At 58.6% G+C, this 22832-nt stretch overlaps 3 protein-coding genes across 4 annotated transcripts in view; 1 reads left to right on the top strand and 2 right to left on the bottom strand.

The window, feature by feature from the left end:
• The window catches only part of PHLDB1 (pleckstrin homology like domain family B member 1), a 22704-nt gene extending 10606 nt beyond the window's left edge, over positions 1-12098 (bottom strand). Inside the window, exons 1-6 of the mRNA XM_058818959.1 lie at positions 11879-12098; positions 5824-5922; positions 5282-5405; positions 5043-5213; positions 3121-3246; positions 719-1803 (exon numbers count right to left, since the gene is read on the bottom strand). Coding sequence (XP_058674942.1) covers positions 719-1803; positions 3121-3246; positions 5043-5213; positions 5282-5405; positions 5824-5883 — 1566 coding nt within the window. The 5' untranslated portion in view covers positions 5884-5922; positions 11879-12098. The remainder of the gene's footprint in view (positions 1-718; positions 1804-3120; positions 3247-5042; positions 5214-5281; positions 5406-5823; positions 5923-11878) is intronic.
• ARCN1 (archain 1) lies at positions 11904-19089 on the bottom strand. Of its 2 annotated transcripts, none has more exons than XM_058818961.1 (10): positions 18994-19089; positions 17676-17939; positions 16890-17069; positions 16451-16653; positions 15887-16048; positions 15082-15247; positions 13750-13897; positions 13336-13444; positions 12980-13184; positions 11904-12429 (listed from the first exon to the last, which is right to left on the bottom strand). In XM_058818961.1, the coding sequence occupies exons 1-10, from the start codon at positions 18994-18996 to the stop codon at positions 12340-12342; spliced, it is 1530 nt and encodes a 509-aa protein (XP_058674944.1). In that variant the 5' UTR covers positions 18997-19089; the 3' UTR covers positions 11904-12339. The 2 variants fall into 2 exon arrangements, with proteins under 2 accessions (XP_058674944.1, XP_058674943.1); XM_058818960.1 differs by lacking the exon at positions 18994-19089 and adding an exon at positions 18404-18572.
• On the top strand, positions 19068-22832 carry IFT46 (intraflagellar transport 46). The gene is made up of 11 exons (XM_058818970.1): positions 19068-19271; positions 19447-19614; positions 19687-19823; positions 20066-20140; positions 20239-20332; positions 20662-20790; positions 21178-21299; positions 21388-21454; positions 21699-21759; positions 22033-22118; positions 22424-22832. Exons 1-11 carry the CDS (start codon positions 19068-19070, stop codon positions 22517-22519), a joined length of 1239 nt encoding a protein of 412 aa, XP_058674953.1. The 3' UTR covers positions 22520-22832.

Here is a 22832-nt window from a genome sequence, read left to right as displayed (position 1 = left end):
TAGCACGCGCTGTGGCAGGAGCAGACAGAGCCCCGTGCCAATGGTGGCCACCAGAATAGGGCCCCGCATGGTGGGGTGGGCAGACAACGTTACAAAGCACAATGCAGCCAGCTCGACCCCACAGCAGAGGCAGGCACGCGATGTGCTGGAGCTGGAGACAGACTAATGACAGGCAGCAGAGCCGGCTGCTGAGCGCCGCCGCTATTTCCAGGCAGTGACTCAGGCTGCCTGCGCCAGGCGTGAGTCAGGGATGAGCAAACACAGCCCTGGCAGCTCAGCCCGGCCCGCAGGACTGCCAGAGACACGGCAAACCTCATCCAGGCAGATGCCAGTCCCATAAAAACTCCATCAGCCCTAAATATAGATGCAACGTCCACAGAGCCACGGCACCACCACCAGCAGATGGGCCCTGGCAGGGATGGACAAGATGTGGAAAGTTTTGCAAGGGGCACCACCATTTTGGCCAATAGCCCTGGGACCATGCCAGCCCCACCAGCTTCCACAGGCTGCTGTAAGCCGGGGGCTTTGTATTCCCAGAGAGCTACTGAGCATCGATGGCTGCTCCTGGCCATAATCCCCCTGGATGAGCCAGCAGCCTGGCAGCTGTGGCAAATCCCCAAGAGGCAAAGGCCAGGTTTCAGAGCAGCAAACAACAACAGCTATTTGCTAAGAGGGTGTCCCACAGTCAAATGTGTCCCCTCCCAGCCCCAAGGCTCACCAGGCGCTCCATCTCCTGCTCCCAAACCCGCTCCTGCCGCTGCCACCGATGGTACTCCAGCAGTTCATCCTCGTTGTCACTGATCTCAGTGATGCTGTTCTTGCGCTCCCGTGAGCCCGCTGGCAGCCGTGGGTCCCCCAAAGGCTTCCTGGGGGCGCGGGGGCTCTGCCGGGGCGAGGGCACAGCCGGGGAGCCCAGCCCATACGTGGGGCTCAGGCAAGTACTGAAACTGGGACGGCGAGTGGGGTTCTCTGCCAGCAGCGGGGGTGAAGGACCCCCAGCACCTTTTGACTCCTCCGGGCCCTTGCGCCTGGCACGGGGACTGCCAGGCACATCCCTGCCCAGCCGGGGCTGCGGGGAGGGGGCATCAGGGGCCAGCCGGGGGCTGGCAGCCCGGCGTGACAAGGAAGGACTCAGGGGAGGCAGCTCCCGCATGCTCTCGAGGTTCCTCCGGGCAACCCGTGGGCTCTCGGGGGGCTGTAGGCGGGCCTCTGGGGCTGCCCTGCTGGCGGGCTGCCGGCCGGGGGCCAGAGAGTCCCGTGGCTCCCGGAAGGGACTGGGGGGCCGCTCCTGCAGGGCCACCCGCGGCCGCGACGCCGCCCTGGGCGTCAGCCGGGGGCTGCCCCCGCGGTGGTCCCCGAGCCTCTCAGCTGGCCAGGGCTCACCAGAACCGCCAGCAGGCAGAGCGGGGGGCTGGACAGAATGGTTGTAGCTGGAGGAGCGCAGTGGGAGAGGGGGCGGCACGGCCGGGCCTTGCTCTTGGCTGCTGAGTGAGGGGCTGGTGTAGCTACTGCTGCTGGCTGGGGAGGAGAGGGGAGAGAAGTTCTCATAGCTGGAGCCCCCTGAGGCAGCCCCAGGGCTGGGTGGGGGGCACAGGAGGCAGCGGCCACCCCCGTTCACCACAGGGGAGAGGGGGGATCGGCCGCAGGCAGGCGGCTTCTGGATGCCAGGGGTTGTGGATTCCTCCAGCACCAGTGAGTCCATGATGTCCTGCAGGTCTTTCTCAATGGAGCTGACAAGGGAGCTGTGGCTGTGACACCCACGCTCTGACAGCTGGTGGCCACCATTCACCAGGGCCTCGGATTCTGCAGGGAAACAAAGGAGAAGGCATCAGAGTGGTGTGACTCCACCGCAGCCCCTGCCTGGGTCGGGTCCTATGGGGCAGCCTGGCATCATTCTTAAACCTTGCAGAGTCAGAGCTGGGTAGCAGCCCCTCTCTGCTGTCCCCCTTCCCACTCCAGCCGGGACAGGGAGGAGGCTGGAATCCTGCTAGTCCCATCACCCAGGAGACAGAAACCTGAGAGGACAGCCACCCTCCCTGCGTCGAAGCTCCCTGCTCCACTCCCTGGAGAGCAGCTGCCCTCAGCCCCCACTGGCACCCACCACGTGCCCGCTGCACACTCTGGCTTCCCAGCAAGGGGCCAGAGATGCAATAGCCAAAGGCTGCTGACCTGCAGCACGTCCAGACCCACCACCAGGTCGCCCGCAGCCTGCCCACAGCCCGGCCAGGGTGCCCCTGCCTGGGCTGCCCCCGCTCCCTGCGCAGCACCGATGTGCCTGTCACTCAGGGCGCCAGCGAATGGCAGCAGCGTGGAGCCCAGCCAGGACAGCGTGCCACCCGGGCTGCGTCACTCCCTGGCACCCAGCGGCTCCCCACGGCAGCTGGCACTGCCTTCATCCTGGGAAGATGTGCCACAGCCCTGCCAGTGTGATCCCACCCCATCCTGCATGGCAGAGAGTGGGCACGCAGGGCCCACATGGGATGCTGCACAGTTGCATGATGCTCCTCAGCCACAGCACCTCCCTGAGCCCCTCCTCCCATCCCCAGCTGCGGGCATGCTGCCTTCCCAACACACACGTGGCACGGGAAGGCAGCCAAGCTCCTCTCCCTGTGCCAGGGCGTGCTGGTTGGGGCAGGGATAAGGGCTACCAGGCCAGGGATCAGTGCTGGAGATTTGGACATCTCCAGGAACCAGGCACAGTACTGGCTCCTGGCCCACTGCTCCACAGACAGGCAGACACAGCAAGATAAGCTCATGAGATGAAGGGCAGCAGCCAGAAGAATGGCCTTCACAGCCCCAGCACATAAACACCCGCCTCCAAGCAATGGGGGGGCTCCGACGGGCGATGGCTCTGCCACGGCCAGGCTGGGCAGAAGTGAAAGCCATGCCTCAGTGCCCCCACAGTCAAGCTCTTTGAGGTGATATTAATCATTAACAAATACCAGTGCAGCTGCCATACCATGCTGAGCTGAGGGATGGCACATCACAGCCGGGTGTGAGCCTGAGTGCAACAGGACAGGGCTGTGCCCAGGGAGAGCACTGGGCACTCGGAAGACTGATGGGTCAGGGAGCACTTCAGCATCTGCCCTGCCCCACCAGGGACAAGCGGGGGTCACCTACTTGCTGGTAGCCCATAGAGAGCTGATGGGTTCCTGCCCCCCGCGGGGATCATGCTCTTAATCCACTTGGCCTCAGCAGGGTGGTTGAAGCGGAGGAAGGTGGCCTGGCCCAGGCAGATGGTGCACCCTTGGGAGAGAGGAGAGAGGACTCAGCTGCTAGCCGGCAATATCAGAGCGGTTCCAGAGAGCGCAGGGAGGCAGTGGGGCATTGCTCGCCCAAGATGCGCCCTCGGGAAGGGAGCGGGCTCCCGCTGTCAGCAGAGGCTTAGGGGAGGCTGAAATCCAGGTCAGCGCAGCAGCTGCCGGCAGCGCATCCCAGGGCAGGCACAGCTGGGGTCCCGCCGGGGGCCGCGGGGGAGCTGGCGGCACTCCAGGGCTTGCGTGGCTGCCAGCTGCAGACAAGACAGCTCCTGTCCCTGCTTGCAAAGCGTCTCTTCTCGGCCCAAAGCAGCAGCCCTCTTGGGGCAACGCTGCCGAGCAGCCCCGAGGAGGAAGGCACCTGAGGAAGGGAAGGGGAGCGGAGCCGCGGGCACCCGCCGTGGTTCACCTGCTGCCCGCGGTGCTGGGGAGGCATGTGCTGGCAGCGGGGAGCATCAGGCGGCGAGGAGGCGGGCTGCCGCCGACACACCCCACTTTGAAGCGCCTGCCAGGGCTCTGGGAGAGGCTCGCTCCATACCAACAGCCGCTGCTGAAAATCCCTCGCCAGAGGGGACGTGTTCTTTGGAGCACCCGTCAGCCCAGCTCTCAGCAAGAAGAGCGAGAGGCACTACAGAGTAACTGCTGTCCCCGTCCGGGAGCCTGGATCCCCTGTCTATGCGCCAGGGCGGGACCGAGTCCTGCTCACCCCAGCCCCACGAGGGCATCCCGCCCGCCAGGGAGCAGCGCCGACGCCCAGGCTGTCCCGGAGAGATGCATCACTGCCCTGTGCCTTCCTTCCCCTCGTGCCGGCATCAGCGGAGCCACACGTCGCCCCAGCAAAGCGAATAAACACCAAACTGCACCACGAGCGTCGGCCTGACAGCCCCGCAGTCCATTCCGCTGGGGCCCTGCACAGATGCTGCCCCTGCTCTGTCATGTCCCTGCCTGCCCCCGGGGACAGGAGGATGGGCGGCTCGGCTGAGCCCTGCCCGCACCTCGCCGCCTGCCACGGCACCGGCGAGACCCCAGCGCCCCGCGGGCGTCGCGCCGGAGCCCTCCCCGCGGCCACGTGGCTCCCATTGTCCCCGCGGGGCAGCGCCCACGCCGGCGGGTCCCCCCTTCCCGGGGCCACGGGGGCAGGCGCGGGGAGCGCGGCGGCACCGCCCGCGGGGCGCTCCGGCTCCGTGACCCCGAGGAACGGGAGCGAGCCCCGCCCGGCGCGGACACGCGCGGCCGCAGCACCGCACTCACCTCGACACCGCCACCGCCGCCACCGCCCGGGCAGCGCCGCGCCGCCCCCGGGGAGGGGCGGGGGGCCGGGCCTCGCCCGCCCCGCCCGAGGGTCCTCCCCGGGAAGCGGCTCGGGAGCCGGGCAGGGGCGGGGATCGCGTGGGAAGGGCCTGCGGCTTTGTCCGCGCTCCCGGGAGCGGCCCTGGGGGCCAGCCGGCTCCGAGCCGTGTAGCCACGCAGGCAGGCCGGCCGTGTCCCGGCAGCCATCCGGGAGGACACCCGAGGTGTTTTCCTCTGTCATCTCCCTTCCCAAAGTTGGCTCAGCAACTCCGCTGTTCTTCAAAGCCCACCCGGGTCTCTCCCTTCCCACCTCACTTGACACACGCAGCAAAGCCAGCTCCCAAACTCTGCCAGAAACGGGCAGGTTCCCACCGCAGAGCATAGAGACCAGAAGCATGCTAGCTGGGATATGCAGTTACAGGATGGCTCCTCAAATACCCCAATACTCAACTGCACAGCTCCACAGGCAAAGGCTCTGGTGAGCACAGCTCCTACCTTGGGTGAGGTGCGTGGGCCGCTGCAGCGGCACGCCGTCGATGGCACAGGCGTTGCCACAGGGGTGCAGGGTGAGTGTCCCTCGCACGTTCTCGATGTAGCAGTGCTGGGGCGCCAGCCCGGTGCCCTGCAGGACGATGTCGGTCCCAGCCGTGCCAATGGTGGTCCTCCCTGCCAGCAGAGTCGGTATCTCAGTGTCTCTGTCACCAGCGTGCCCGTGGATACCCCCCAGCACTCACCTTCCTCCAGCGGCAGGAGTGTGACGGCAGTGCTGAGCCGACCACTGCCCAGGCTCACCAAATGTGGCTTCTCTGTCTGCACTTTCAGCCCCTTGCCCGTGTCAATCAGGTCCAGGGGACTGTTCTGTAGGAGAAGGAGGGATGCTCACCACTCTTGCAGCTGCAGCCCAGTCCCCTGCACTGCCCACCTGGCTGAGCTGCTCCGAAACAGCCACATAGCCAGGATCAATGCCAGACACATGCCAGCAGGACTGTCCAGCGGCAAGATGCAGGAAAGTAGGGCTCTCCTGCCTGTGCTACCTATCCTGGGAAGCAGAGGCAAACTGAGAGGAGCTGGAGATCCATGGGGCTTGGGCAGCATCTAAGAGGATCCCAACTGCCAGCCGCTTAGCTCAATGGGCTTTGCTGAGGATCCCATAATAGGATTGGCTGAGACTGGGGAGAGGCTGGAGGGCAGCGCCAGTGGTGAGGCTGGCTGCAGAGGAATCCCAATCAGATTCCCCTGGTCCCACAGAGCAGAGGTCCTGATGCTGTGTGCTCACCTGGATGACAGTCTGGACTCTGCGGGTTGGGCTGGCGGGGGTCCTGCCCGGTGCCTCCATGGTGCCTTCCTGGAGGCGTTGGATGGTACCGGACACGGGCTGCCAGAAGAAACAGAATGGCAGAACAAGTGACCACACTGGGCATGGCCTTGATGTATTTTTCCTGCACATCCTGGACAGCAGCCTGAGCACAAACCCTACCCACTCCAAACCAGCATTTGCCATCCTGAGCTCCTGTCTTCATTATGTCAGCAGCTGCCTGAAGCCAGTGAACATCCCTGCCTGCCAAGGCATGTATCCTACCTAGGCACACATCCCCATCCACCCGGGGAGACTCATGTATGAGCCAGGCATCAGGACAAGACACAGTCCAGGAAGGAAAACTACAAATGCACTCAGTTTTGGGGGCATGGTGTTGGAAAGGCATGCTTTAAATGCCAAGAGCTGTGGGCAGCCAGACCCCAATGGCTGTCATTGGAAAAGCACACACAAGCAAGCACAGGTTCTGGCTGTCCCCAGCAACACCTGCCTGCTGTGCGTGGCACACCTGGGCACCCCTGTCCATGCCACCAGTGCCCAGGCACATGCCTCTGCTCCCACAGTCCAGCAGCAGCTCATAGTGCGTATGCTGAGTGTTTCATACCCTTGCCCATGTGGCCAGCAGGCAGGGCCACCACCCATGGAACGGCCATGCTCCACACATTCTCTGCGTGAGTGGGAGGCAACTCGAGGAGGAACAATTTCCGTCACCCGGCACTCACGCCATGTGGGGACGCTCCGAGGATCTAAATTTACCGTCTGCTGCTCCCTACGTCCCTCCCTTCCGCCCTGGACTAGCTGACTGGGCTTAACCCTTCCCGGGCAGTGTAGACGGGATAGTGCTCCATCCCCGTTAGGGGACGCCAGGGCCGGGGCCGCCAGGAGGAGCCCCGGGCTCGGCTCTCGCCAGCATCGCCGCCCGTCCAGCCAGCCCCGCAGGGTCCCCCCCGCTCGTCCAGCACCGGGCTCAGCTGCGGGGGCGAGCGAACGGCTATTACACACTCTGGAAAAAATGAAACGCTGGAAAACGCCAGGCGTGGGATGCAGGACCTGGATGAAACCGGTGCGCCTCCCGCAACAGCAGGACTGGCCCCACAACAAGGGCTCCGTGGGGACTACAGCCACACCACGTGGGATGGGGACAGCTCACCTAGGGGAAGGGGGGCCTAGAGATAAGGGACCCCCAGAGCAGTTCCCAATTGCTCGCCGGCTGCCGAGGCAGGATCCCTGCTCTCCCTTACCTGCCGCCTGGTCCTGGCGCCGAGCGGGACCCTCCGCGGCAGGGTGCCCATGTTCCCCAGGCACTGCGGTGCCGCACTTCCCAGCATCTGGAGACCCCGCGGGCCTGCCGAGCCCCTGCCCCTCACTGACACCTACGTCCCGTCACAATGTTCAGGAAGGGGAAAAGCCAGGAGGGGCCAGGCTGCTGCAGAGGAAGGGAGCGGGGCCAGGGTGGGATCTTGTGCCGGTGTTAACTCCTTCCCAGCACGGTTGTACTGGTTAGACCTGGTGAGAACCGTGAAGGACCCCCATTCCGGCCACCTGGGAGATCGTCTCCGATTCTGCTGCCTGCTGCCCAAACTCTCCACCCAACTCCCCCCACTCCACAAGCAGCCCTGCCTGCCCAGAGTCACTGGAGGGTGACTCTGGCATCCCATCGGTTCCCAACGCCCCCAGTCCCGCAACACTGCCCTCCAACAGAGCCCCTCACCTGTCTCGTCAGCACGCAGGGAACGCCCGCGTCAGCCCAGCCCGTGCTGCCGGGGATGCAGCCCCTCTGCAGCCGCTCCGCTGCAGGAATGCGGGGCGGGAGCGCGGCCGCCCCAGCCGGCGCCCCACTGCTCGCACGGACAAGGCGGCCTTTCTTCTCCCGCCGCCGCCTGCAGAACGCGCCGCTTGTTCCCGCCGTGGGAAGCGGTGGAGGCAGCAAATGCCAAGGGGTCGGGCTCGGTTACCGCCGAACAGCCCACGGCCCTCGTGCACCCCGCGCAGGGCTGCCTACTCAGCCCCGGCCTCCTGGAAGACAAAAGCCCCTTTCTTCACCTGGCACGGCCAAAAGCCTCACCTGGGAGGATGCCCAGCCTCACCGATGCAGAGCCGGCTGCACACAGACACGCTGCCCCAGCGTGCTCCCCGCCTGCATCCTGCTGCCCAGGGGCTGCAGTCTGCTTGCCTGCCCCAAGCCACGAGGACAGGGGTGCTCGGGGGGTCCACTCCTGCCTGACCTGCTGTTGCCCACCCAGACCCGAGCTGGGCACAGCACATCCTGACTCACCCCACAGCAGGTACCAGCTGGCCCCAGAGCTGCACTGTGTGCCACGGCCAGGGCAGGGACATTCAGACTGTGCTCACAGGAGCACAGACTGGCAGGCCACGCCATGCAGTACCAGCCATGCTGGGATGAAGCAACAGCATGGCAGAGACAGGCGTATGGCATCCCCTTGCACGGCCTCTCATCCCCACTTGTGGGTGGCTGGATGAGTCAGGGAGGAAGCCTGAGTGGCCGAGCTAAGGGTGCTCACAGCAGAGCATCGCAGCCTCCAGCCAACTTGGCTGCCTGCTTGCTCCCCATCTGCTAAGGCACTCAGGGTGCGCTCACCCCTTCCCACACCCTCTGCCCTAGTAAACAACCGGCCCTTCCGCTGGGAAGGGGGAGACTGTCTCCTGCACGAAGCCAGAGGCGAATGAGGAGCCTGTTCCTGGCCTCTGTCTCCCGGTCTGGGGCTGACAGCTGAGTAGGGGAGACCCAGCCAGCCCCATCCCACTCAGGCGAGGGACAGTGGGGGCTGCATTGCGGTTGCTGGGACAACGCCATGGTCCTGGCAATAACACCACCATAAATCAGCCACCAGACAGCTCCGCCGGGAGCTGAGGAATCCTGGCCACACCCGCTGATTTCATCGCTCCACAGGAGTGCTCCTGCCCCACTGCAGCACAGCTGTGCTCCAGCCCCGGCCCTGCCGGCATCACGCCTCAGGTCTGCACAGACAGGTGGATGCCCACCATGTGCTCAGGGCTGCACAGACTGGTGGATGCCCACCATGTGCTCAGGGCTGCACAGACAGGTGGATGCCCACCATGTGCTCAGTTGGGGAGGGTGTGCAGCCCTGCCTACGGCAGCCAGCACTCCCCGAGGCCAGCCAGCTCCAAGGGCTGCTGAGGCATACACAGACCTGACCACTGCTGCAGCTCAAGACCTGACCCCACCATCAGCATGTGCCTCCAGACATTTCAGCACAGACATGAGCTCCAGACCCCTCACAAGACTGCACAATGGAGAGCTGCTCCTCCAAATGCTCTCGTATCAAAATGACAATTTCTCACCTGCAGGCCAGAGGTTCAGGTCAGCAAGGAACATCTGCAACTCCCACTGACAACGTCTTGGGGACCATGACACAGGATGGGTCTGATGGGTCTTGAATCCAACCCCTGGCATGAACCCATCACCCAGCCCTTTGTTAGCTGGTAAAGGGGTGGGGTGAACCTCACCTTTCCAAAGCAGGCATTGATCACTTTCCTCTTTCTGGTTGCCAGCAAGGATCCCTTGCTGTGCAATACTGTGGTTCCATCCACCTGCATGGTGCCCTACATGTACCTGTCGGGATCAATCCCTGTACGGGCCACCACACCGCTGGCGTGGGTGCTTGGCACCAGTCCATGGCGGATGGAAACTGACTGTCACCGTTAGTTTGTTATCTTACTGTAAAACTTACATGCCTTCTCTCTGTGAGTTCCCACGGCAGCTTCTTGCAACACTGACTCCTTTTTTCTTTCTTCTGCATGACCTCCTGACCCTTCTTCCTCACAGCACAGCCAACAAACTCCAGCTCTCCTAACCCGGTCTTTTATAACACCCATCCTTATTGGACACAGCTGTGCCCTATTAAGGGCAGGGCTGTTCCTACTCTTTGGTAATTAGTACAGCTGCTACTCCCCAGGAGTGAGATTACCTTCAAGCACTATCTCTATTCTCCTACAATCCATCCTCCCACTTGTACCAACACATGGCACCACACAGCAAACCCAAATGTACAAGGAGTTCTCAAAAAGTACCCTGCCTTGCTACTGCCTGTGGTGCTCGGCCAGGGGACCTGCCCCTGCAGCCCTTGCCTAGTGCTCAGAGAGGGCTGGGAGAGACAGTGGCCCTTCAGCACAGCAGCTGGGCCTTCTGGGACTGCCAGATTCCTCTGGCTTTCTGACAGAGCTGAAGGGGCTGTGGCAGGAGTGCGGCAGGAAGCTGGAGTAAACAAGGCCAGCCATGGAGCAGGAAGGATCCAGCCACAGCAGCACTGTTCCCAGGCTCCCCAAGAGGTGTCAGAGGCAGCAGCAGCAGCCCTGGGCCAAACACCATCTCCCCCTGTGACTGCCCATGAGCTGCAGCAGGATTTGGGGATAGGAGAACCTTGTCTGGCTGCCTTCCAACACCAAGCTGCTCTCAGGGCTCCCACAGCAGCAAACTCACCGCTGACGTGGACCACTGGATCCGGAACCAACTCCCAGCCCATCCACACACCACCAAAACATTGTGCAATGATTGGTTTTATGGCTGACCGTGTTTTTCCTACTTCCCTGTCTGCAGCTCCTTCCTTGCACCCCTCCTAAGGCACCCCAGCGAGCAGGGAGCCCCAACATGTCCCACACCTAGCCCCAACACGGGCCAAGGCAGCCGAGCTTTCTCCTGCCCCCACCGCATCCCAAAGCTGCCTCTGAAGCACCAGGGAACCCCTCGCACGTTACAGGACACGCTGGCCCCAGCCCCACAGGCTCCCCAAGGGCAGCGGTCGCTGGGGCACAAACTGAGTGTGTCCCACCCCCGCCAGCTCTGCTCACCTTCGCTCCCCGGCTGGGACAGCCCTGCCCGCGCTCCGCCGCCGCTCCGCCGTGCAGCTCCGCCGGCCTGGCCGCGTCCCCGCCCCAAGCGGCGGCGGCGCGTCCCGCCCCCGCACGGCCAGGGCCGACCGGCCCCGGCTCCGCAAGGACCTCACGACCCCCAGCCAACTCCTTTAACAGTACTTTATTTGATTAAAGACTCAGAATTCTCTGTGTACACTGGAATGTGCTCTATTCCCTAGGCCAGGATCATACAGGGTTACAAAAAGTGGGGACCTCGGCTCGGTTTAAATATCACCCTCCAATATATGTAAGGAGAAAAAAAAAAGCTCCTTGGATGCTTGAACTAACTTAGACTCCATTTTAAAAACCATACAGACAAGCAGCTCTGGAACAGGACTGGGTTAATGGGATTCATTGCCTACTTTGCTAGGGGAGAGAGCTTGCCCTCTCAGGACAGGACCAGGGTTGATTTCCTCTCGGGTGCTGCCAGCAGAGGAGAGACCACAAACTTCTTTGGCAGAGGACCCCAGGGGCCCGTGACAGGCTGGCTGTCTCTCACAGAGCACAGTACACGCACTTTCAGGGCCCTTGCCTTCCACCTGCACTCGGGCCCTCTGGCTGCAGAGGTGAGGTGTGCCCAAGGACAGGTGACACTTGTGACAGGCCCCAGCCATGCAGGTGAGATGAGCTGAGGGGAGTACAGGTCTCTGAGATGAAGCAAATACGCTCATGAGGCAGCAGTAGGAGAAATGGCTCGGATCAGCCCTCGCATTACCTGGAAACCATCATTTCCTTCTCCCACACCTGCCAGTGCTGAACCAACACTGACTTGAGATAGGTCCTGATATGCAGGCCAAGTAAGTCAACCAGGCTCCACAGCTCCTTTCACCCAGGCAGACAAAGCCCTCAGCCTCCCCAGACACCAAAACGGCCTTGCAAAGGATATACAGCTGGTTCTAACCTAACTAAACTTCCTCCAAAGCCTGGCCTGAGAACAGCTGTGGAAGACAGTAAGGACACAGTCCCATTTGGACGCTCTCCCCGCTGCAGCAGCAGGAACCCCACCACCTAGAGCTGGACCACTGCCACACAGCAGAGCTGGAGGAACAGCAGTAACTGTGTGGGGCAAAAGGACTGAACCCCCGGGTCCCTCTTCCCCACCCCTGCTATGAGCCCCCCCCACCTCTGAGGCCAAGGTCGCTTGCTCAGCTTCCACCGGATGGAAGGGTCAGGACCTGCAGGTGGCCCCACACATGAGAACCAGAGGCCAAGGAGAAATGAAAATGGCAGCACCAACAACGGAACAGCATGTGATGCTTCAGGAGAGAGTGATGTCTGGTCGGCTCTGGGCTGAGCTCCGAGCATCTCGGGGTGGGGGGGAGCATGTCAAAGTCAGGCTCTTTGTGGAGATCTTGCTTTTTTGCCAGTCGGTAAAAATCTGCCAAAGAAATTTGTGGCCTTTTCCCCCATGAGCACGTCACTTCTCTGCAAAAAATGTCTGTGACCCCGGAACACTGTAGATGGCAGACAGAGCCACGCATCTTAGCAGAGGGGGCTGTGGCGTTCCCAACATTCAGAATAAACGTCGGCCTCATTTTTTTTTAATTTAAAAATTTCCTCCATTGTGCGTCATCACATCTGGCATTACAGGATTTCGTACTTGTCCACCAGGAAGGTGGTTTCAGTAGAAAACCTTACAGGGCTGTTCCCGTCTACCTGGGTCACTTTGGTAACCTGTGGAGACAAGAGGCAACATTAGCTCAGCACTGAACATCACTCCCTTACTGCAGCGATGCCATGCTTCCCAACACCATGATTAAGTACAGCCGACCTGCTGCCCTCAAACCACAGCTCAGCCCTGAAACAAAGGCCTTTGTTCCCAGGATCCCTGAAAGAGGGGAGTGATTTTCTGTGGTAACTGTGTCTCTGCTGAAGAGCGAAGTGGCAGCCACTGGCTAGACTTCAGTGGAGACAGACAGCTGTATGCTAAGCAGTATTTTGGCTACAAGGCTGATGGATTTTCCAACAAAGTCTGATGGGAATTAATGACTACTCAGAGACTTGAAGAAACAACTGGAACTTCAGGCAAACTCCATGAAGTGTCAGCTGCCAGTGCTGTCTGCTGGCACTCCCAAATCCAGCAGTCTCAGCAGCAGGTTAAAGCCAACCCTTTAGCCATGGCCAGTGGGACAGCATGGTGCCCCTGCAGCACGACCAGTGTCAGCCAGCCGGGGACCGAGGCAAGGGTGACTTCCCACCTGTGGAGCACAAGCAGTGACCATACCTGTATGTTGCAATAGTTCTTTTTGGAGATGAAGGAGACCTGCAACGGGAAGAAGTCGTTTGGCTGCCCTGCTATGCTGAACTCCAGGCTACCGCTCTTGTTTTTGGCATCTATCACTGGCAGGCACCACTCAAGGAGGTTTCTCCGGCTGTCGTGGCGATACTCACCATCAATCTCCCCAATCACTGGGGCACCAACACCAGACCTACACCAGGCAATGAGAAGTGACAATAACTTCCCTGCACAGAGCAAAGGAAATGCCTCTAGCACACACTGGCTTGGCCAGATCCACAAAACAGAGAGGGGAAGGAGGTGATGGGACTCATTAGTGCTGTGTGATAAGGAGCATGACTTACGGCAGGGGGATGGTGATGATCACATCATTCAGCTCTAGGCTCTCCTCTTGCAACTCATATTCAATGTTAACATCACAACTGCTCCCACTCTCTGATGGCCAGCAGTTAACTGAGGAAACAGAGACAGTAGGTGAACCATGCAGGCCTTTAATGTGGAATAGGCTTTCACAAGATGATGCACTTCAAAATGCCCAGTGAAGTCACCCTCAAGCTGACTTTAAGAAAAGGTCTCTATTTTCATTGATGTGTTACAGAAAACACACAAGGACAGGCACTATCCAACAGATACACATAGTATCTCCAAGGTCTTACAACATGCCAGGCTCCAGGCAGCCCAGCTGCTGCAAGGTGGCTACCAGCAGCTCATGGACAATCATCAGCTTCTTCTGCCCAAGCCCCCAGACTTGCACTCACTTGTCAATGGAATGAAGGACTCTTCTGTGGTCTGCAACCTCCACTTCAGCACGCCCACATCGCTGTTAATAGGGAATGACTTCTCTGGGTTCTTCAAACCGATCTGTGACTCTGTGGTGAAGAGCTTCTTGTCCACGTTTGGGTGAGTCTGCAAGAGGAACACATGCCCAGACTATAGGTCTAAGCCCAGGGACAGAACAATAGGTAATGCAGGTTCTACCAGAGAGGCCTACACATTCCAGTGTTAGCTTTGACAAAACACACATCAGGTTTTCTGCTGGCTCAGAAGCCCATCTGAAGCACAACTGCTTATCAACCTGGGATCCTTTCCAGAAAATGCTAATCTGACAAGAAGGATCCCCACCACTGTCTTTCTTACAAGCACCTGCAGCAGATACTCAAGTCATGCAGGCTGGTGTCTACAGAACAACTATAAGTCAAAGACCATCCTGAATGATTACAGCAGACATTTCAAGAAAAATCAATCTAATGTGCTTAGGAAAAACAGCCTGACACCATAACACTACTGTCTCCCCTCAGCAACCTTAATGCACATATATGTCAGTGGCCAAACTCCATTTAAACACTCTCTTCACAACCTCAAGCGTGAGCAGCTTTTTAGAAGCAGAGGATTTTTGCAAGTTCCCATTCAAGTTGTACTAGAAAGACAGGAGTCAGCAAAGGGCTTGGTCTCATCTTCCACCTGAAGCACCACCTGTGGCAGTGCTGTGAGCAGCCCACTCATGGATGCACTGGAAGGAAGTGGACTTGCAGACAGACAATGTACAGATGAGTCCCTAATGAGGAGCGAGCCAGAGTGCGCCAAAGCAGCACCTCCTCCAGGGATCCGTAGGGTCACATGAGGAGGGAGAAAGGGAAGGACCAATCTCCCAAGAACCTTCTGAGCTACAACTGCTGACTGCCCTCAAGCGTCCCAGGCACAGCAGTGACAGGACAAGCAACCTCAGAAAGAAACAACTTCCAAGAGAATAAATTAATTCCCCACTGGCACAGGCACTGAGCAACACACCAGGCTGCTGCAAAGTCCACATGAGGTCACCTGGCATGCCAAGGTGCACTGCTGGGCAGATAAGGCTCTGAGGGCAAGACAATGACCAAGACTGCATTTCTCCAGTGAACTTCAATCCCTTGAGCATGATTGGCCCTGCACTTCTGCTAATACTTGCACTGACTACTCCCATTTCCAATATATTTGCTGAGAAGGCTTAGATGAGAACACAGGACAGCAAGATACTTGAGTATTTCCATTATTTTTCCCCTGGAAAGCAGCAAAAACATGTTCAACAGCATGGGACTCCAATTAGGCTTTACCTGTAGCTGTACTCCCCTCTTGTCTTCATTTTCTACATGAAGGCGAATCCGTGCAAACTTTTCATCAGAGATGTGCAGCATGATCATGCCATGAAGCTCCATGTTCTGCAACCCTCCGTCACGGCCACAAGTCAAGGAGATCTTTTCCTCTATTTTCATGTGCACGCTAGACAGGCAGAGGAAAAAGCTCAAGTCCTACACTCTTGGTATCCCCCAGACAACAGAGATCACTGCTCAGTAAGGATGGGCTGTACTGAGCAAGGACTCCCAAACAACAGCATGGCTGGTACAGTGGGGGCTAATACTGCTCTGACAGTGAACTCAGAGGCAGGAGGATCCATGCATATGGGTCTGCAAGGGATGGGAGCCTAGTTAAACGGCAGTGATGCAGCATCTTGACAAGCTGGTCAATCAAATCCCCTCTGACAGGCCACAGCTGAGTGCACAGCTCAGGGCATTAAAAAGTTTTTAATCGCTGTGAGTAAAATGAACTGTGAACACTTCCATCCTGAGCAGTAACAAGGCTGGGAAACAGTGAAAATAGTGCAGGGAAAAAAGCACAGGAAAATTCCCAACCCCAACTCAACAATGGATGGAGTGCCCACTTTAGTCAAGAGGATGCCTAACCAAACTATCTGCTTTTTTTTGCTGACACGCTTTCCCAGATTTTGCCCAACGGTTATAATTACAAGGTAAGAAAATACAGGAAAAAGCCTAAGAAGAGCAAAGAAGCTGCTCTCTCCCAACGCCACATGCAGAGGGAGAGCTGTGAGGAGACTGCTTCCAAAGCAAGGGCAGCACTCACCTCTCCATGTTAATGGGAGAAGTGAGAACTTTGGCTGCTTCTGCAGAGCGCTTGCCTACAGAAGTCATGATATTTTCTCCTTCTGATTTCAGCTTGTCCACGAAGTTGTCCACCTCCTTCCCTTTAGCGCCGAGTTTCAAGGCTTTACTGGGACCTGAAGGCCTAAATAAAACATGTAATAATCTCCAAGTCAGCTGACAGCAATGGGTTCCCCCTTCCCAGTTACCTTCGAATGCTGTAACTTGACCATCCCAACAACATACCATTCAACTTGGCAACCTTTCTGGGGGAGAATATGCATGGAACTGACCATTTTATGTGCAGGGTGCTTAGTTATAATTTAGATTCAGATATACTTCCATGCATTACCAGGAGCTGGGACCTCTTTTTCCTCACACAAAATGAAAGCCCATTGTTCATCCAAGAATCCAGAGACTATGGGGTGCTACTGTGGTACGTATGGTCCTCAATACTTACACAGATGAGGAACTCACGTTAGACCCTCTGGGCACGTGGCTTGAGCCAACAGTGACTCCCACATCTGCCACCTGCATTCCCCCCTACCTGGCTGGAGCTGGTGCCACTTTGGGCTTCTCAGTCTCGATGATGGTCTCTGTGATCATTGCTGTCACACCCCCAGACACAGCCGAGCTGCCAAAGCCCCCAAAGCCTGGTGCCTTCTTGCCGTGTCTCTCTGCATCCCTCCTGGCCTGCTGCAGCTCCTTCGCCTTACGGCGCATCTCGGCTTTCGCCTCGCGTTCCTGCGTCTGGAGGAAAAGAGAAGATCCCGATGCAGCTTTGCAACATCAGCCCTGCCCAGGAGCTAAGTGCAGTTGCCCAAAAACCCCTGGCCAAGAAAAAAGAAACAAGACATGAGCATTTAGCCCTCAGAAATGTTAATTAATTGCACGGCCCCTCCAAAGTGGAACAACACTCTGTATAGCAGAAGTGGTGCTTCGCAGATAGGGCACCCTGTGTCAGGAATGCAGGTGTCCCTGCTCACCTCTCTGACTGCCCGAAACACCTTTTCCTCATGTGAATCCATCTCAGTGAAGGTCCGAATTTGTGCTAGATTTACGTTCTCACGGTAGCCCAGGGCAACAATTTCATCAAAGGCAAAGATTAGGTCGAAACAGTGTTCTGAGATCTCATTCTCTTCCAGAGCTCGACAATATTCAGGGATCTAGAAGGCGAGAACATTTTAAAGGAGTACCCACAAACAGTACCATGTAAACACTTTTTTTCTACCATCCCAGAGGTCTCAACTGTGCCAGACCCAAGCCCAGCACAACTTTACACTGCTCTTCGTACCATCACGTTGTCAATAAACAAGATAAAGTTTTGACGCTGTTAGTTCTTCTACATCAAAATCCACATAAAACCTCCCAGCTTCCTCATAACACTAACTCAAAGGAACCCAAAGGTTCCTGCATGCTGGGACCAGTGAATTTCCTGAAAATCCTTTGGCTGTGTGAAGACATAAACTTGCTGCTTCAGGATCCCTGCATAGCAGCACTGCACTTGTAACAACCACACACTGTACAAAGAATATTTAATGCTAAATTACAGTCTGCCCTTTGGTCTCACCAGTGAAGTAAAACTGATGATTTTTTTAATGTGGAGTTTAAAACTACCATCAAAAGTTCAGAGCTTTCTGTCCAGTCAGAAAGGGAGGCTCTGGAACACAGACCCACCAAGTGGAGGCACACAGTGCCCCTGCACCAGCTCAGAAACAGATCCCTCACAAGAGCACCGTTCTGGGCTACATCACAGAGCAAGGAGTGCTTACCACTCTGGAAAAGAGTCGGAGTGTTTCCAGGTCTTCCAGGATGTTGCTGTTTTTGGTGGTAATCAGCACCATGTAGAGCTTCTCCATGGGCTGGTACACGTACCGCACGCTCTCTGTCTCCACAAATGTGTGCTGCTTCCCTGTGTTCATCAGCTTTGGGAATGCCGCCAGCAGCCCCTCGATGCGGGTGCGAGTCATCTCCACGAACTGCCGGGACACGATGGCCTTCCCTGCCTTCGTGCACACAGCGGCTGCCAACAGCACCTGGAGGAGAGCAGCGCGTCAGCAGGGCCCCGCCCGTGCCCACGGAAAGCATCTCTGACCAGCACACTTCACCTGCACACCCTTCCTTAGACAAGATCCTAAGTCTTCCTCTGCGACCAGGAAATGAACTATGTCAAGAGCAGAGACATCCTGCTTTTGCTCACTCTCTCCGATCTACATTCTGTCCCAAAACAATCCTGAGAGCTCTCCCTGCTCCTGTCAGGCAAACGATCATTCCTGATTTCACACAGACCGAGGTGTACAGCCCCTGGGAGCGTTAGGGGAGGCTCCGGATTATCGACTTTTCCCTCAGGCTGTCCCAACTTACACTACACACAGGACCGCCGTGAGGTGTAACATCTCCCAGCGCCACAGGCACAGCAGAGCCAGGCTCACGAAGCCCCGGTTTGACTCTCAGGCAGCTCGCAGGCGTTATCACACCGACAGGGCAGCAAGGCACTCACCAGCTGCACTTTCTCCATCTCCCAGTCTGCCCAGACTTCCTCCCTTTATTTCTCTCTCACAGATGTTAATTCCTTTTGTCAGGATAATTCTGTTCCGCGCTTCGGATCTTTTAAATCCGCAACTGCTGTTACTGACAGAAAGTATCCGAAATCCTCAAACATGGCAGCGCTGATCCCTGCCGCGCCTCGGGCACAGTTCAGCTCTGCCGGAGCTGCGTGCGGGTCTGTACTAACCCAAACACCGCCGTGACGGACAAAAGGAGCTGGACCGGCCCTGAGACACAGGGTGCCACGGGGGAGCGGGCGGACACCACCGGCCCGGTTACACCTTACAGCCCGAACGCCAATTACAGCAGGCGTGAGGCCGTGCTCACGAGGCACCGTAGCTCCAAGTCGCCAGAGAAAAAGTGCCGCGTCCCCGCCGCCCCCAAGGGCCCCGGCCCGACCCGGCAGCGCCGCTCTCCGTCCCACCAGGCCGCGGACTCCAGCGCCGGCCTGCGCACAGGCCGGGCGGCCGGCCGAGCGCCGGGACTGCCCCGGGGACTGTCCCGAGCCCCGCGCTGCCCGCGGCGGACAGACCCTTTCCTTACCATAGCAGCGGCAGCGGCGGCGGGATCCGCGCTCGGGCGCTCCGCTCACTCCGGTTCCCGGGCGGCCCCGCAAGATGGCGGCGCCGCGCCACGTCCGCACCCGGAAGTACCGTCACGGCGGGGCGGGGCGAGGCGGGGCGGGGCGCTGGCTCCTCCCGGCCGCCAGGGGGCGCGCGCGGCCGGGCCGAGTGGGCGCTACGGGCGCGGCGGGCGGAGTCGCCATGGCGACGGCGGCGGCGGCGGCGGCGGCGGCGCGGCGGGAAGCGAGGCGGGCGGAGGTGGGGCACGGGCAACACGGCGGGACACAACGGGCTGAGATGGAACACGGGGGACACAACGGGACACGGGGCGCGGGCGGAGGTGGGGCACGGGACACGGCGTGGCAGCACACAGTGGGTGCGGGCGCCGGGCCGTCCCGGGCCTCGCCGCCGCTGAGTTCGGCTCTCGGCGCAGCCCCGCCCGGTGGAGAACCAGCCGTACGACGAGAGCCTGGAGCTGCCTGAGGCCGATCCCGGAGCCCGCTCGCCGCTGGCGGGGACGGCGGGCCGCCTGCGGGACTCCCGTCGGCCCGGGGTGCCGGTCGGAGCGGCCGGGAGCGGCGGCCGGGGCAGCGGAGGGAAGGTACGAGCGCAGCGGGCGGGGGCCCGGCCCCGGGGGCTCGGTGATATCCCGTGAGACCCGGCTCTCGTCCAGGAGGAGGCAGCCGCACACTTCCCCGGCCCAGCCACCTTCAGCGAGGATGACGACGAGGACGATGAGGACTCGGAGGAAGATTCCTCGGAGAGCGACTCGGAGGAGGACTCGGAGGAGCACGGGGCCACGCTGGAGGGGTGAGCGGCGTTCCTGGCCACGGGCTGAGGCTGGTGGGTGCCTTTCGGGCCCTGTCAGCTCCTCCGGTTTCCCCAGATCCCACGAGCGTGAGCAGAGTCGTGGCATCGGGACAGGCAGCTCCTGTCTCCTCCTCCCCGATGCTTCAGGATGGTGGTTCCTCCAGCTGGCGAACCTGTCCCGGGCTTGTTTGCTGTGCCCAGGAGATGCTAATCTTCTCCCTCTACTCTCTTCCTTCTTTTAGTGACTTCAATCCAGCAGATTTTGACTACCTGCAGGTGTCCTCTGAAATCAAAGATCTCTTTGAATACATCAAGAGGTGAGTGGAAGGGTTTTAGCCTGCTCTTGGCTCTCCTTTGTGTCAATTATTGCAGTATGGTCTCTAGTCACCTATGCTGTGGTGGTGTTTTTTTCCAGGTACACTCCCAAAACAATAGAGATTGAGCACAAGCTGCAGCCTTTTATTCCAGACTTTATTCCTGCTGTTGGAGACATCGATGCATTCCTAAAGGTACAGTTTCTTCAGGTTCCCCTCTCTGTCCTGCTCCACGAACCGAAACAGAACGCAGGCTCAGAGCAGGCAGGCAGCCAGGCGGTGCAGCCTGGGCTCTGGTCTGCCCCTGCTCTGTCAGATGTGATGAGCAGAGACCTGGAAAACTACACTGGTGGTTTGGTCACCTCCCAAACAGCACTTGGGTAACTTGGGGGAAAGCCTGGGCTTTCCTTCTCCAACACCGTGTGCTTTTCAGGCAGCACCCTACATAGAACGCACATCTGAGAGAGCCCGTAGGAAGGCACCTGCCCTGGATCCCCAGAGAACAGGGCTCTGTTTTCCTGCAGGTTCCTCGTCCTGATGGCAAGCCTGACAACCTTGGCCTGCTGGTCCTGGATGAGCCCTCAACCAAGCAGTCAGACCCCACCGTGCTCTCCCTTTGGCTGACAGAGAACTCCAAGCAGCACAACATCACGGTGAGTCAGGGAGAGGGAGGTCACACTTACTGCAGGTCACATTTCCTGCAGTAAAACCATGGCATTTTACTCTTACAGCTGAGAAGTTTACTTTAAAAGCAGCAAAACCAGACCTTTTGCTTTAATCCATAGTTTTAAACTGCAGTGGATTTGAGCCTTGCTTCAGCCAAGTCTTGATATGAACTCTGGGTCTGTTCACTTCAGGTGATGCTTTATTTCCTTTTGCTTGTTCATACCTAGTTTTAGTTGGCATTTTGCTTGCAGAAATCCATTGGTAAAGTGCAGCTGGGAAAGAGAGAAGGCCTGGTTCACCAGAAGTGAATGCAGCTCTCCCAAAAAGCCCTAAAACACCATTAAACACTTCCAGGTTTATATTTGTGTTTTTAGCAGCAAATAAAAGTGAAGAGTTTGGAGAATGCAGAAAATAACCCTAAAGCCATTGAGAGCTGGATTGAAAGTATTAGTGAACTGCATCGCTGCAAGCCTCCTGCCACAGTCCATTACTCCAGGTGAGTTACTGGATTACTCCTGATGGAGTAGCTAGCAGTGGAAGGTTGTGTTTGATGCTGAAGTTGATGTTCTAATCTTCCCTGGCAGGCCAATGCCTGACATCGAGACCCTGATGCAAGAATGGTCACCAGAATTCGAGGAGCTCCTGGGAAAGGTATATGGTCTGGGTGACCAGTGGTTAGCTCAGTGCTTGGTCTTAGAAACCATCTCCCATTAAAGCTGGGTGCCTGCTCCATCCCACAGCCCAGCCTCTTGGGCTTGTTCCTCCTCACGGTTCCGCCCTGGGCAGAAGCTGGGGAGCAGCCCAGCCGGGGAGTTCCCAGCTGCTGCCCCAGTGGCCTCTGTTTGCTCCCAGGCTCGAGCAGTCGGAGCAGATCTGACAGCCCTGTCTGTTGCAGGTGGGTCTTCCGAGCGCGGAGATGAGCTGTGACCTTGCCGAGTACATCGACATGATCTGCGGTGAGCTGGGGAGGCCGTGCTGCGGACACAACGTGGCGCTGGCCTGGCACTCTCACTGAAAGCCAGGGAGCTTTAGCTGCAGGCTCAGCCCCGAGCACTCGGGATTATTTCGCCTGCTTCAGTGGGAGGTGGGCTCTTGCACTGCAGGGGGCTGCAGTCTTTGGTGCGTGGAGCCCCAGTGGTGGGGGCAGTGGGAGTTCAGCCCTTCCTGACAATGCTCTGTGTGGGGCAGTGCAGATCAGGTGCCCTCACACGCTCTGATCTTGCCCACAGCCATTCTGGACATCCCCGTGTACAAGAGCCGGATCCACCCTCTGCACGTCCTCTTCTCCCTCTTCTTGGAGTTCAAGAACTCGCAGGTATGCAGCTCCACCCAGCGAGCAGCACTGCACAGCTGGGCCCTTCACATCTGGCTTTGTGATGCCAGTGGGGTGTGCAGAGGGCTGGTGGGCCCCAGAGAACACGTTCCCAGCTGATGCTCTCTCTCCCTGGTGCCTCTGCCTGACGCAGGGAGCTGGGCTGTGCTCTGGGCTGAGGTGCCATGTTGTTCAACAGGCCAGCACAAGCCTGAGTGCATCTCCTTGGGGTGGTGGCTGAGCACACCTCAGGGTGCTCTGAGCAGTGGGAGTCAAATCTTTGCATGAGCATGTTCTTTTCCCTGCAGCACTTCAAGCCCCTGGCTGATGGGCAGAAGGGCAGGAGCCCACCATCCAACCCACCCTCACAAGCAGCGGAGGCAGAGGTGTTGAGCTTTAATTGATGCTGTACATTAAAGCCTCATCTCTTGGATCACTGTCTGCCACTGGACACTGAGGTGTACCCAGAGCAGGTTGGGGGATACCACACAGCAAATCAGAAGCCTCTCTGATCTCAGAGACATTGCTGGGCTGCTCTGTGTTAGGGAGTAGGGCTTGACTCACCATATTTGTTGCAGAAGCTGCCTAATGGCTCCATTTTTGACTTGTTCCCAAGGAGTTCAGCATTAAACCAGCCTTTCCCAGGGTCAAGCTCTCTCTGCCACAGGTGCTGCAGAGCAGAGGCTCCTTCAGCACACACTATAAGGGCTGGAGCAA

This window comes from Ammospiza caudacuta, chromosome 23, assembly GCF_027887145.1.
Source record: "Ammospiza caudacuta isolate bAmmCau1 chromosome 23, bAmmCau1.pri, whole genome shotgun sequence".
Classification (NCBI taxonomy): domain Eukaryota; kingdom Metazoa; phylum Chordata; class Aves; order Passeriformes; family Passerellidae; genus Ammospiza; species Ammospiza caudacuta.
Note: the sequence above shows the minus strand (reverse complement) of the source record. Positions and strands in the feature narration are given on the sequence as shown.

What these genes read in the sequence shown, in the direction of transcription:
- ARCN1 (XM_058818960.1), bottom strand. An exon ending in GTGGCACCAGCTCCAGCCAG is followed by an intron (nt 16,049 to 16,450) that starts GTAGGGGGGAAT and finishes TGTTTTATTTAG; the next exon opens with GCCTTCAGGTCCCAGTAAAG. An exon ending in GTCCTTCATTCCATTGACAA is followed by an intron (nt 13,445 to 13,749) that starts GTGAGTGCAAGT and finishes CTGTTTCCTCAG; the next exon opens with TTAACTGCTGGCCATCAGAG.
- IFT46 (XM_058818970.1), top strand. Translation starts at nt 19,068, where the DNA reads ATGGCGGCGCCGCGCCACGTCCGCACCCGGAAGTACCGTCACGGCGGG. An exon ending in GCCACAGTCCATTACTCCAG is followed by an intron (nt 21,300 to 21,387) that starts GTGAGTTACTGG and finishes CTTCCCTGGCAG; the next exon opens with GCCAATGCCTGACATCGAGA. An exon ending in TCGAGGAGCTCCTGGGAAAG is followed by an intron (nt 21,455 to 21,698) that starts GTATATGGTCTG and finishes TGTCTGTTGCAG; the next exon opens with GTGGGTCTTCCGAGCGCGGA.